Genomic DNA, 14,121 nt, shown 5'->3' on the forward strand with positions numbered 1-14,121 from the left:
TATACAATGTGTGTACACACACACACTTATTTAAAGGGAACCAAAAGAAAGCCTGTCAGGATTGCTATCATCTAGTTTTAAAGGCACAGACGGTAAGTTTGTCATAGTGATCCTGGCTTCACTACCTAATTAGACACAGACCCAAAACAAGCATGTAGCCAATGAAGTCTATAAAGTCTGAATTGCCTGTCCTGAATGCTTGTATTAGTTCAGCTAGGAACTACATTTATGACCAGGATTCTGTTATTGAAACTCTGAGACTAGTTATTTATTTATAACAAACAGATAATCAATTTTAGCATTCAGTCTGAGAACACAAGCGGGTAAGGAACTGCAAGGTGTAGGGTAGGTGTGCTGCTACCTAGTCCATTTATAACACACTTTAATAAACCCACACCTCCCAATTTGATAAAGGAGACCTACTAAAAAAAATTTCCTTGCACTAGTGGGCATTATTTGCAAAGTAAAAGTGACATTAAACTCAGGAGTTAAATCTTAAAAATACATTCAAGTACCTCAACTATTAAGAGAAATGTATCTTATTTGTGTATCACTCGGCTGTAGATGCTCAAATCATCTCTGAATTGGTGCTGACACTTCCTTCTGGAGGGTGACTACTTTTGTTCCCCATGGTCCCTGTGTGTGTTTTAAAGTAGTCACCGCTCCAAGCTCACTTCTGTGATGCACTACAATCTCACATTTAATTTACTAATTTGTAAGGATGCACTGATACCCTATACTAGAATCGGTACTGAGTATTTGGGAAAGTACTCGTACTCGCCCAAATGTTCCGATACCGGAACTTCCGGTCAGAGGAAGATTTCCTGTGACTGGCAGTGCCGTAGGGGAACATGGAGCCAGCTTCCCGTGAGATCAGGAAGCTGGGCCGCGAGTAATGACCCACCTCCCTGATTGGCCGTGAAGCCGGCTTCACAATCAATCAGTATTGAGCCAGCTGAAAAGTCGGCTCCTTGCTGATTGGCTGGGAAACCGGGCTTTATGGCCAATCAGCATCAAGCCTGCTTTCCGGCCAATCAGCATCAAGCCTGCTTTCCAGCCAATCAGGAAGCTGGATCATTACTCGCCGCCTGGCTTCCTGATTGGCCGGGAAGTCGGCTCAATGCTGACTGGCATAGCAAGGCCGGTTTCCTAGCCAAGCACAATCAAGCCGGCCAAACATGGAGCCTGCTTCTCTGGCAATCAGATTGTACTCGGTATGCCGAAAAAACGGTATTGGTGCATCCCCACTAATTTGTATTGAGATTGTAGTCCATCACAGGAGCGAGCTTGGAGTTTTGTTAATAGTTAGGGTACTTGAATGCATTTTTAAGATTTAATTCCCGAGTTTAAAAGTGTCACTTTAAATTTTACTAAGATAAGTAAAGTGAGAATTAAGTTGAAAGCAAGCATGCTCTATTCCTAAAGTAAATCAACCACATTATAGCCTATATACAGTATATATATAATGTTTAGTTGTAATAAGGAAGAGGTCATACCTTGTAGACTGAGGAGATGAGGGGCTCACTACAATACGACAAGAAGAATGCTGAACTCTTTCCAAAGGATCATTAGATTTGCATCTCTGTACAGAGGACTCTGCAGCTGACAACAGGAGACACAAGGAAAAATATATTTCATATCATACATGTCCAGTAAATTGCAGCAAACAGTTAGCATCAGCCTCATTATCTGAATATCGTCCATAAGAAAGCATTTGGTTTGTTTCAATAGGTAACACCACTGGTACACTTACCACTTTCTCAAAACTAGAAAATGATTACCTATTTGTTGGGCATTGGTAATATAATGTGGGAAGAATACATGAAAGTGGAGCAAGCTGGGTGTTGTAGTTCTACAAAGGCAGCAGAGATCAGAGGGAACAGTTTGCAATGACTCCACTGGGTATATTGGAGGACACAGGACTCCATTTTTCAATGTGCAGATATAGCTGCCGCCTCCAGGAGGTTAGGACACTAAGCAAATCCACAGAGACACACCCTCATCTAGTGGTTATACTCCTGCACCATTACCCATAATAATAGCAAAGCTGCAAACAACAAGAGGATAAACAGCTTTCCTTAATACAATTTCTAAACAGTGGAAACAGGCCAACCACATAAAACAGCATCTATCCGAGGGAATGGAGTTGTGTTCTCAAATGAACTAATGGAGAAAATAATTTTTCAGGAAGTGCAAAAAAAAGAAAATTCAACTTTCTCCCAACATTTATTAGGATAGGGACACATAACTCTATCCTAATGTTTCGAATGTGCAAAAGCAGTCCCCAGAAATGAGGGGTGGGCAATGGGCAATTACTGTATGTCCTTGTCTACATCCAGCAAAGCTAGAAAGAGACCTACAGTACTTCCTCCTCAGAAAGCTAAACTGAGCTTGTTTAGGTCATACAGAGGCAAAGCCACTAGATGGGGCTGTGTCCTTTTTAAATCGCAGTGCGTTCAAACCTTCTAGCCATGAGTCCTATACCTACATGTTGTAGAACAGAGTTCTGTAACCTCTAATGCAGTGGTTCTCAACCTTTCTAGGGCCGGGACCCCTTGGTAACATTTGCCAAGTTGTGGTGACCCCCAAAGGTAAAATTTAGGGATGACGCGGCTGCTGCAGCGACATCTGGAGGCGTGGCAGGAGAACTGACACTGCTGCGCTAGGAGAGAGCTGAGGAGGACTCTCACCTTGCACAGCGACCCCACAGGTTGAGAACCACTGCTATAGGCAAAGACAGGACCGGGCTCTGCAGCTGGAACTAGAAGAATTGGATTTAATGTGGCTATATAACGTATGAGGTACATACTCCGCAGTACTGTCACTGATAGGGACGGGCTCGGGCGTGTTCGCAGCTCCACGTGCCGAGCCCGCCAGGAAGCTGATAGTACGCAGTGTCAATCACAGGCACGGAGACATTGCCCGATCTCTGCAGCTGCAGACCGGGAAAATGGAATGCATAGCTAGAGGTGTGTTTTTCATATTTTTTTGCTTGAATACATACATATTGCACCCGCCCTCTGCTGCTGTCAATCACTAGAAAGGGACCTGATGGAGAACTTCAGGTCCCCCTCTGCTGATTGGCAGCATCAGAGGGCTGTTGCAATAGCTAATTTGCTATTGGCTTTTGCAAAGTGACATAGCCAATAGGAATCTGGCTATGCATTCCTATGGTGTTTTTTTTTTTTTTTCTGACTAGGCGACCCCTGGCAAATCGTCATTCGACCCCCGAGGGGGTCCCGACCCACAGGTTGAGAACCACTGCTCTAATGAATGCTGGGAGGAATAAGAGTATGTATTCATGAGATAGGCAAATTAACTAGTGAAGTAAAGAATTATCTTAGCATGCTTAGCATCAGGTGTACTGAGCCTAAATAGAGCCAAGTTCCTCTGCTGTGTGCACACAGAGATGAATGGAAGGTCCATCTTCCTGCATGGTGCAGCGGTAATACCAAATATATGGTTAATTGATCACTGTAAACAAAATATTTGGTTATGAGAAAAACACAGGAGGTAAAGGAGGCATCCTTACATTCAGGACTTGTTCTGAAAAGCAACCCACTTGCCTCAGGACATGAAGCCTAGGAAAGGGACAGTCAAGTTTCCTCCATTTCCTTTCTTTACCCCTCTAGTATTCATGTCTTGGCCTCCCAAACTTGGTTCTCTAGCAACACACAAAGTCTGGGGTAAAAAGCTAAACCCTCAGAAAAGGCTTCATCAACATGAAGGTGCGCTCCCACTTTCCAAAGTGGACAGATGTTTATTAGTCTTTGATAGTTTGCCTTTCAGATGCTCATCACCTTCAAGTGTCACCACAAAGATTAGCAGACCTACCTCTGCCCCTTCTGGACCAAGGTGTCATTGCTCCAGCTTCTGTGTCAGATTAGTTTCAGGAGCTATACTCCAATCTTATCACTGTTCTCTGTCCCAAAGAGAACATGTGCCTTATCTGGGGCCTGTGAGTGCAACAATTTGCATGGTATCCACCAGATCTACCATTCCCTCCCTTCCCTAGAGGGACAGTCTGGCTTCTGTATTCAGCTAGGACACGTACCTACTGGTCCTTGTCGATCAGGACCTCTGACTCTTCAGTCAAGCCAGGGTGCTGGCCTCAGCGTTAGTTCTAGTGCATTCTCAATGCATTCCAATTTTGGGATACTTAGAGGCCAGTCGGTGTGGGCTTTGTTGGACACTTCTCCGATTGTCTAGATGTCTCTACAATCTAGTTGGATCCTGAATCTTCAGAAATCCGTGCTGGATTCCTCTGAATGCCTGCAGTCAAATCAGAACAGAATATTTCCGCTGCAGGAAAAATCTTCACCTTATTTGATCTTATGTCCTTGTCCTTTAGCTGGGATATGTCCATCTCTCAGCTACTGCATGACAATTGTGGGTAACCCTCTTCAAGGCAGACTTTTTCTCTAGTTTCTTCCCAGACTGTCTCAGTACCACCCTCTGTTATAATGGGACAAGTTAGAAGAGTTTATTAACAGACTGCACTGGCTGCCCCCAAGGTTCATGTGGTCCCTGTTCAGGTGGATTAGTCTTCCAGGTTCTGGAAGATCCTATCATCGGAAATCAACTTGTCAGACTGGGTAGGAGGCATGGACACCCTGCTGGTGCAGGAGCCCTGATCATCTAGGAATTCTCATCTCCCATCATGTGTTTCAGAAGATGTGGTTCTTTCTACATTGCTGGACTGCCCTCTTGGCAAGTCACCTGATACAGCTGGACAACAGCTCGGTGCTGGCGTGCCTCAACCATCAAGAAGGATCAAAGGACCTTATTGTGACAAGACCGGTAGCTTGGATTGTCCCCTACGCAGAACCTCACATTCCAGTCCTGTTTGCTGTGCTCATCGAGATTCATACACTTGAGTGTGTTTCCAAACCTGCAGGTGGAAGACCCTCATGCGGACCCTCTGATATCTTGGTTCAACTGCATGCTGAACAGATTTGTCTACAGGCAGAGGATTCCTCTTGCTATAGCAGCAGATGCTTTGGTTCCTTTTGTTCCTCAAATGCATCTTCCTGGTCAGCTTTACAGGCTCGAGATGGAGGGCTTTCTGGCAATCTTCCCTGCTCTGGATTGACACAGCAACTTTACTTCATCGACTTGGTGAGGTTCCCGACTGTTGCTCCATGGGCTCCAACTGCCTTTCCATGCAAGGAGTCCTATTTCTGATTGGGATCAGGCGAGTTGAGGTCAAGGACTTTTTCTGACCTAGGGCAGTTCTGGTCTTCTCCTCAACCAGGATACCATCCTTTGGTCCCTCTGATTAGCTTCAGTCCTTCAAGAGAGGCTTCTTTTCCTTGTTTGACTGTTCTTTAGATTCCCCACCTCTCAGCTACCTATGCTGTTTGGTCAGCCCAGATCCTGTAGGGTTATTTGGTTTCTTGTTCCACCATTCTGGGAGGTTCAGGTAAACCAGATTCCAAGATTGGTCTTTAGGGCGAGTACAAAAATCCTATTAATATTTTTAGTGACAATACACCGTACCTTACCCACCATTCACTTATACCCCTGACATGTTGCAAGAGTAATTTGCAGTGAATGTCTGGATTTACACACATTTCTCTTCATGCCACACGGGACAGAGTGCCCTACAACAACAACATGGCAGCAAAGACAGCAAACCTATGATATTATGATGCACACCTGTTTTTTTCTGTTTTTTTTTTAATACTGTTTTATAATTAGCTGCACAGATGTCTGCAGTTTAATTGTTAATTTGACACGTCAGGTTGTCATGGTTACCTGGTGCCTTTAAGAGTAGTCAAAACCATTTATTTAGGCATTTATTTTCTGATCTAGACGTTTTTCTGATACTGCAGCACCACGTACTTGCATACTTACATTTATTTATACCAACCATGTGTTTAATACTGCATTATTGATGAATGTGTGTAATAAAACACTTGTCAGGATGCAGTTTTTGGTGAGAGGGAGCAGTATTGAATGTAACAATTAAGAAATGTTCACTGTATGTGAATCTTCCTGGTGCATGTGTTTTAAAGTTCACAGAATGAATAACTGCCTGTGAATGTTTGGTAAATGTCAGATTCATTGCTTTTTAAGCATTGGTTGTCTTGCTGTTGGACAGATCCTCCCCTTGACAAAGGGGTGCTGTGTGTCACAGTCCGACGGCCCGGGGCACACAAAATGTCTTAAAGTAGCGTGCAAAAAAAGGTGCCTGGGATGCAAATCACTGAAAACACAGGAAGTAGGTGTTTGTGCGTTACCTGGGATACACAAAAAGCGCAAAATTTAAGAAGGGCCAGGTCTTCAACAGAGCCTCTAATGGTGAGGATGCTTGGCTGCTGGACACCTGTCGGTTGTGGCCCTCTAACGCACCCACACAGACACAGAGGCTAGCTGCAGCGCCAAGGTTCAGCATACCAAAGCAAGCAGGAGTGACGCATGTATACACAATGCAAGTCAGAAGTACAGGATATGCAGTACACTAAGGAAGAAGTCCATACATCAAGGTAATAGGAGCGCTGGTGAACAGCAGAGGGCCTGTGATGAAACGGCTGGTAGGACACTTAGGAGGAGCAGGTAGAAAGTACAAACAGCCACAAGAGTGGAGCTGAGACTCACAAGTAATCACAGGTGCTAGAATCCACTGAAGCTGGAGAAAAAATCCACTTGCTGGGAGTGCAGGTTCACAGAAAGCAGCAATGCGACTAAGATTTGCAGGGATCTCAGGAACAAACATAAAACGACAAAGAGGGTCCGGCTTGTAATGAGAAGACGCGTTGCTCGAACGTCAAGCAACAAGTGAGCTGAACTTTTAACAGAGAGGTTCAGAGCGGATTGGCAGGAAGCCGAGTAGCTCGGACAGGAGGCAAAACCTGGCGCCAGATCATCACACAGGGAAGTGCGACATTGTGAGACTCCAAAAAGTCTGGTTACTATACCATAAGAATAATTTTGTTATATCTGTTTGATAAGTGCAAAAAAACCCTATAAAAACTGATCAGAGCGGTCATCTGCACACTTCCTGTGTTACCCCAAAGAGCCCATTAGGATTCTAGAGCCTATTAAAGATAGTGGACTACAAAAGGATTAGCCTTTATGTTGTAGAGATCTTAAGAGTGTGAAGGTTTGAGTAATTCAGCAAAAGACCACTGGACAAGGCTGACAACAATCAAACCACAAAAATGCTGTGCGGTCAGCTCACATCAGGGCTTGAAGCGGAGATATACTCACCTATGCTCCAGTGATGTGATAGCCACAAATTCTTTTGCCAGCATGTACTCTGCAGCTTTATGGGGGTGCGGCATCTTCAGCCCAGCATGACATCAATTCCACACATGCGCACTGGAGTTTATTCATCCCGGCACGCATAACATTTCGCTTTTTCATTGCAAATTTCAATGGAAAATTACAGGTAAAATTGAGGGCTGGTAATGATTAAAATGTTTGTGTTCGATTAATCGAAATTTTTTTTAAATCGATTCATCGATTAATTATAATGCACATACAGATCCAACTACATTGGCCTATTCACATGCAGTACAGCAATGAAGTAATAAAATGAACTAGGATCACACTAATCCAGCACGTTCTTAATCTCACGTGCCCCACTCAATATGGCCGCCGCTTGAGTGGGGCAACTCAGAATAATAACGTGCTGGATTAGTGTGATCCTAGTTCATGTTATTACTTAATTGCTGTGCTGTATGTGTATATACCAATGCCTTGGCTGGCGCTCGTGCAGAAAGTTTCTTGGGCAAACTCACCGGCCCAAGTGGCTCCGTCGGCTAACGAAGGGGGGAGGAGTCCGGAGACGTCACGGACATCGACGTCACCGGATCGCCGACAAGACTCCCGGAAGCCGCCGGAGAGGTGAGTGTTTTCATTAGCGATCAAAATAATTTAAATTGATCAAAAAGTTTAACGATTAATCGAGAAATGAATCTTTAATTTCCACAGCCCTAGTAAAAATATTTATTTTCCTTCTTTTTCCCATTAAGGAGTTTCTTCTTTAAAGTGACATTAAACCCTCAGATTTTTTTTAACATAAACCAATACTGTAATGTGTGCCTTACTGTAATCCATGGTTGTTTCCCTTCCCTTTTAAATCCGTATCTCTTCTCATGCTGGGCAGAACTTCTGTTTTGCCGCAGACTGCCTTGTCTCTGGAATGGATACATGGTGTCTGTGTGCAGGTTCACAACCTGAGCCAGCACTACAGGAAGAGGCACTCAGCTGCAAAGGGAAGTTCTCCCCCAGCATGAGAAGAGATAAGGATTTAAAAGGAAGAGCAGCAAAGAGAAGGGAAACTACCATGGATTACAGTAAGGCACAAATTACAGTATTGGTTTATATTAAAAAATCTGAGGGTTTAATGTCACTTTAACATTACTCTTTTATACATCATAGAAAACATCTCTGCTCCAGAATAAGAAGCATTTGATGACTCTCTTACCAGGCACACTACCGTAGAGGACCTCACATGATCTGGCTGGAGCTCGTAGATCCTCAGGAGGTGTTAACAGCGATGGATCTTCTTCAGCACTTCTCATGTGATGGTAAAATCCAGGAATCAGAAAAGTAATATTCTAAGAAACACGGAGCCCAGAAAGAAAAAGCACAGACGGTTACAGAACAGCCACAAGCAAGTAAGCATTTATTATTGTTTAGTTGCTTTTTTTTTTTAGTTTCTCACATAGGTAAGGGACACCTAAAAGGGTGCTTGATCCCTTCATGTTTGAGAAGTTTACAACCTCAAAACCAGACCAGGGCACTTCCCAGGCTTTGGAGATGTAAGTATCAGAAATGTCCTTGATATTTAGTCTACCTTACTGAAACTGACAGTTTTATGACAACAAATCTTTTCTAGGTCCTATACACTGGTGGCAAGCCTTTATGTTTTTATTTATTTAAAGTAGTATTAAACTCAAACATTTTTTCAACAATTAATCCAGATCAAACAAATATACATTGCATTCGAAAAATGCAAATATATTAGTCTGACCTATTTCCTATGTGCCTTCATTTTTTTCCCCACCATATAAAAAAAGAAGCAGCTAAGAAATAAAACTCATATGATAGCAGGGAGCATAAATCTAGTTACAAAGAAAAGTTTTATTTACAAAGATCTTTTTCATTGCTACACACACGTTTCAACTAAGTATACATGTTTATAGCCATGAAGAATGGTGGAGGGCAAAACAAGAAGATATTTCTAGTGCTGGCTTATCTCAGAAAAAAAAAAAAAAAAAAAAAAAAAAAACAATCAAGCAAACCTGTCCAAGAGGGCAGATTACTATTTGCCTCAAACTGGTCCGCTAGGAATGTCTTTGAAGGTCTGAAGGCTGCGACGCACTGCACACGGAGCGGTGGCGCGTTGCCTTCACGAGCAGTGTGTCATGTAATTTTCTCCCTGGCACGTCAGCTTGCGAGAGCTCGCATAGCTGAGCGTGCCGAGATGAAAAATTTCATCTTCAGCCAGTCAGCTCGCGCGTCTCAACCCGCGCGTCAGGATGCGACGTCTGGCCGGTTGTTACGCACGAGTCGATTGGCTGAAAGTGCAGTCAATCATCTGCCTGCACTCAGCTCACACACTGCACACAAAGCTCCGTGCCGGACAGCTTTGCTTCGCTCTGCACGGCTTTACGTGCAGTGTGTCACAGGCTTGAGGTTTTACCCGAGATGACAGGGGATAGTCTCAGCTATAGGGAGCTAAGAATGTCTGTTTTGAGCTTCTCTCCTTTGTGTTCTTGTTTGTGAAGACATACTTTCTGATAGTAGACCTATGGCATGTACTGAATAAAAAATAAAAAAAATCACTATTTTATGACTCCTGGCATTGAGCTAACCAGCTCTGGGAAAAAAAAGTATAACATTTACATTTGATGTTATGATAAAAGTGCACCCATTCTTTAAAGAATAACAGCATATCTATAAAACTTTAAAATGACTATAAAGCCCCTTTCTCAAAACAATTTACGGTTTGCCACTTGGATTCCTACCTTCCCCAGTAGCTGTGATCTGTCATATCCAAAGAGAAAGTGTGAAAAATTTCCATTCAAGCCTTTTATGGATCCATCCGGAAGGAGGGTGATCAGGCCACTGATAGAGGACAGGACAGTTATACTGCCATAGTATTCTTCCACTGAAGATACACCTTCAGAAAAGTCCTCTATCAGAGTCAGACTAAGAGGAAAAGTGACACCATCACGTGACACACCCACAACTTTCTGGTGCTGGATGCTCTAAAACAAAAACAAAAAAGTATACACATATGTTAGAGGTTCTTTCAATCTGTTCAAGTATAATAATGTTCAAGTATCCGTCAATATAGTGACAGAAAGTGCTTTAAAAAATAGGCGCTGGGATTATTTTTTTTATGGTTTTCAGCTACCTGGCTTTCGGTATACAAAGCAAAAAGACTTCTGCTGCAGCAAGGAAGCGGTCTTACTTAAAAGGAGAACTATGGGGTCAGTGTTTTTCCCCATAGTTCTCCTTAGGGTAACGGGAGGACACAAACTAGCGTCCTCCCGTTACCCTAAGCTCAGTATACCGCGAGCTACAGCTCGCGGTATACTGAGACGCCGCAGCCGGAGCGTATCCCCGACGTAGATGACGGGATCCGCCCAGCTGCGTGAGTGACAGCTGGCTCTGCCTATCTAGAGGCAGAGCCAGCTGTACCCGCCCCCTCCACCGTCCGTTCCGCCAGTCAGCGCTGGCAGATCGGAGAGGGGAATCCAGCCCCTCCCCCTGTCACGGCAGAGAGCCGTGATAGGATCGAGAGGCGAGCGAACCCGGTATGTGTTCGCTCACCTCCCGATCTACTGAGCCGACCTGTGACAGTCTCATTGTCACAGGTCGGCTAGAACTATGAGGTGAGTGAAAAGCACTCACCTCATAGTTCTCCTTTAACTCCCATCGTGCAGAAGTCCCTTGTGAATCCCAGATCTTGCTTGGTCCAGGTATAAACAATAAATCCACACTACTGTGTACCCTACCATAGGACTATTGTGGAAATCACATGTATAATGCACACAGATATTTTTAAAAAGTCTTGACGTGTCTCCCTTATTCATTTGACCTTACAAACAAGCACCTTGTGTGCAAAACATGTCAAGGCTTCCTTTCCATAAACCTGTGTGCATCTGATTCACACAATAAACCTACCGTTGAACAGAGAGTGGCATGGGCTGAGGTTTTGGATTTAATTATGTGTACCAGGCTTTTGGGGTTGTTCAGCCCTGCTTACAAGACATTTCAAGCATCCAAGTCAATGATGGTCACATTAGATAGTTCGTACCTGTGCCCATACTACCAGCAGCAGCTTATGAATGTCTTGACCCAATTGACAGACCTCTTAGGAATGGACCTGGTAAAATTCTTCTGCTGAGCATTTGATAGCTCACAGTCAGGAGAACCTTAGGGGTCGCTCGACGCCAGGAGAACCTTAGGGGTCGCTCGACGCCAGGAGAACCCTAGGGGTCGCTCGACGCCAGGAGAACCCTAGGGGTCGCTCGACGCCAGGAGAACCCTAGGGGTCGCTCGACGCCAGGAGAACCCTAGGGGTCGCTCGACGTCAGGAGAACCTTAGGGGTCGCTCGACGTCAGGAGAAACTTAGGGGTCGCTCGACGTCAGGAGAACCTTAGGGATCTCTCCATACCAGGAGAAAATTAGGGATCACCCATTGGCAGGAGAACATTAGGGATTACTCAATGTCAATGGGCAATTAAAGAGCAAACCCATGTGACAAGTAAAGCCATTCAGGGTCAGAGAACCTGAACTCAAAACGTGAACATTTGCTATTACATAGGGAACATCTAGAAATAGTAATTGTGCCTAAGCAAAGCCCAGAAAAAATAAATTCCAGCTGAAAAATAACAGTGTGCCTTAAGCCTCTTAGCTGTGTATCAGCAGCGTGAGATCATCTGAGACACTATGCCTGTCACTGCTGACAAATGCCATTGCTGGAGTGCATGAACGGAGAGAGGAAAAGTCTGCAAAGAGGCTACAGGAGAGCAGCCACACAAACGATACAACACAACAAAGATACAACAAAAGATGAGAAAAAGGTGAAGACATGCATTTTATTTTAAGAAAAATATAGCAATTGTTTATGATACACAGTGTTTACACATGGATACTGTATATCAGCTGGAAAAGGAAGGTGCTTTATTATGAGATTTAAGAACGTTAAGTTCAGCTTGGACACATTCCCTCTCACACCTCAACTGGTCGATGAGGCCAACAATCCTAGCTATAGACTAATAGTGAGAAAACTGAAAGACAGCGGGTGTGGGCCAATTTGAATTCTCCTTTCTCAAGTAGGTTTTTGCGTAATGCAACACCCGGGGTTCAGAGAGAGCTCCAACAGTAATCTAAAGGCATGATCTAAAGCCTTGGTTCCCAACTGGTGGGTCGTGACCCAAAGGTGGGTCTCGACCCCGTGTTCAGTGGGTCACCGCATGCCTTCCACTTTTTTAGGTGAGAGGCTCCTCTGCCTCCCCTAGCGCAGCACTGTCAGTTCTTGCGCCAAGCAGCCATTCAAAATATGCTGCCTGGTGCCGAGTGTCAGCTTGAGGTGGGATGGGGCTGTGGCCGCGAGGGCGCTCCATCCATAAGTGCATTGCTTAAAGCTCCCTCACATGTACTAAAGAGGTGCCTGGACCAGAGTGACATCACATTCTGGCTCCCGGCAAATCCACAGGGCGCACAAGGGAGCTGTACAAGCAATGCACATATGGATGGAGCTCCGTCACAGTTCAACAGATTGTGTCTGTAGTTGTGTATGTAGGTCAGTGTTTTTGAGGGCCCGTTCACACTTGTACAGTGCGTTAATTGCATAGTACCGTGCGATTAATGCACTGTACCATGCAATCACATCTACCATGCATTCTGGTGTGGGAGGTGTGTTGGGTTGCTATTCATTTGAATGGTTCCCCCTAAACGCACCCCCCACTCACAGGTCATACGCCTGCACTGGAACACGCGGTACCCTAATTCTGTGCATTACATTGCAGTGCAACTTGGGTTGCGACTTAATGACTAAAGACAAATGTGGGTCCTGAGGTTACACAGGTTGATAACCACTGATCTAAAAGGTTCCTGCTTATTTAAAGCCACAATCTGGGAAACTGTACTGCTCGAATCACATCTCTCCCTCTCCTCTGTGTTACGTGCAGGAGATGGCGTACAAGGCAAGATTTTTATACTCTGCAGCAGTCCTCAGCACATAACACACAGCTTTTTAATGATAATTACAATACCCAATGCGGTGTGTAAATTATCATTTTGCCCAGAGTGTGGCTTTAAATTTACAAAAAAACTGTAGAGCCAAAACACCTAACCAACAGGGTATCCCCATCCATTACGCAGTTTTGAGGAACCTAAAAAAGGATTGTACACTATAATTTAATAGTGTAGAGAGTTTAACAGCAATGTTTGAAGTCTACCAAACTCTGGCAATACCACGGATTTCCTTTAAGCAGTCTTAGGTAGGACACAAAAGTAATGCTGGTCTTTCCCAAAAATGTATGATAAATGATAGGCCCCTTTCACGGACATGGATCTCCTCCTGATCGGAGCGGTACGGATGGGATGTCACCGCTGTGACATCTGTGTCCGTCCAGTTTTTTACTTCATCTTGCAATGGAGGAAAAAACTGAAATGACTGGACCCTGTCTTGGTCTATGGGGAATCGTATTTACACAGACATGTGTCCATTTCCATCAGATTACCCCCGATCCGGCACAATCAGGTCCATCAAAACAGAACACTGTTCTGTTTCTTTTCTGGACCTGGCTGGAGTCAGGGTAACCGGGTGTAAACGGATTAGGGCTGCAGCTAACAATTATTTTCATAATCGATTAATTGCCCGATTACTCGATTGGTTGCATTAAAAAAAACACTCCCAGCCCCAACTAATCGATAATGGGGATAGTTGTCAACTATTCTCATAATCAATTTAATTGATTAGTTGTTGCAGCCCTAAAACAAATGCCCATTCGTTTACACACAGCTGCCCATAGACTAGTACGGGGCATCCAATTGGGTGCGCCTGAAAAACTGATGGATCCGATCGGATCGTGCACGTGAAAGGGGCCATATAGTTGTATCTTTTTTTTCCAACTCTGTTTGTTGTACTA

General features: G+C 44.2%; 1 protein-coding gene across 1 annotated transcript in view; it reads right to left on the reverse strand.

The window, feature by feature from the left end:
* PASK (PAS domain containing serine/threonine kinase) overlaps positions 1-14,121 on the reverse strand; it is a 44,193-nt gene that overhangs the window by 19,471 nt on the left and 10,601 nt on the right. Inside the window, exons 6-8 of the mRNA XM_018567898.1 lie at positions 9,981-10,223; positions 8,435-8,567; positions 1,497-1,602 (exon numbers count right to left, since the gene is read on the reverse strand). Of these exons, the coding sequence (XP_018423400.1) occupies positions 1,497-1,602; positions 8,435-8,567; positions 9,981-10,223 (482 nt within the window). The remainder of the gene's footprint in view (positions 1-1,496; positions 1,603-8,434; positions 8,568-9,980; positions 10,224-14,121) is intronic.

Source organism: Nanorana parkeri, unplaced genomic scaffold, assembly GCF_000935625.1.
Source record: "Nanorana parkeri isolate BGI_ZX_2015 unplaced genomic scaffold, ASM93562v1 scaffold1114, whole genome shotgun sequence".
Taxonomy (NCBI): Eukaryota; Metazoa; Chordata; class Amphibia; order Anura; family Dicroglossidae; genus Nanorana; species Nanorana parkeri.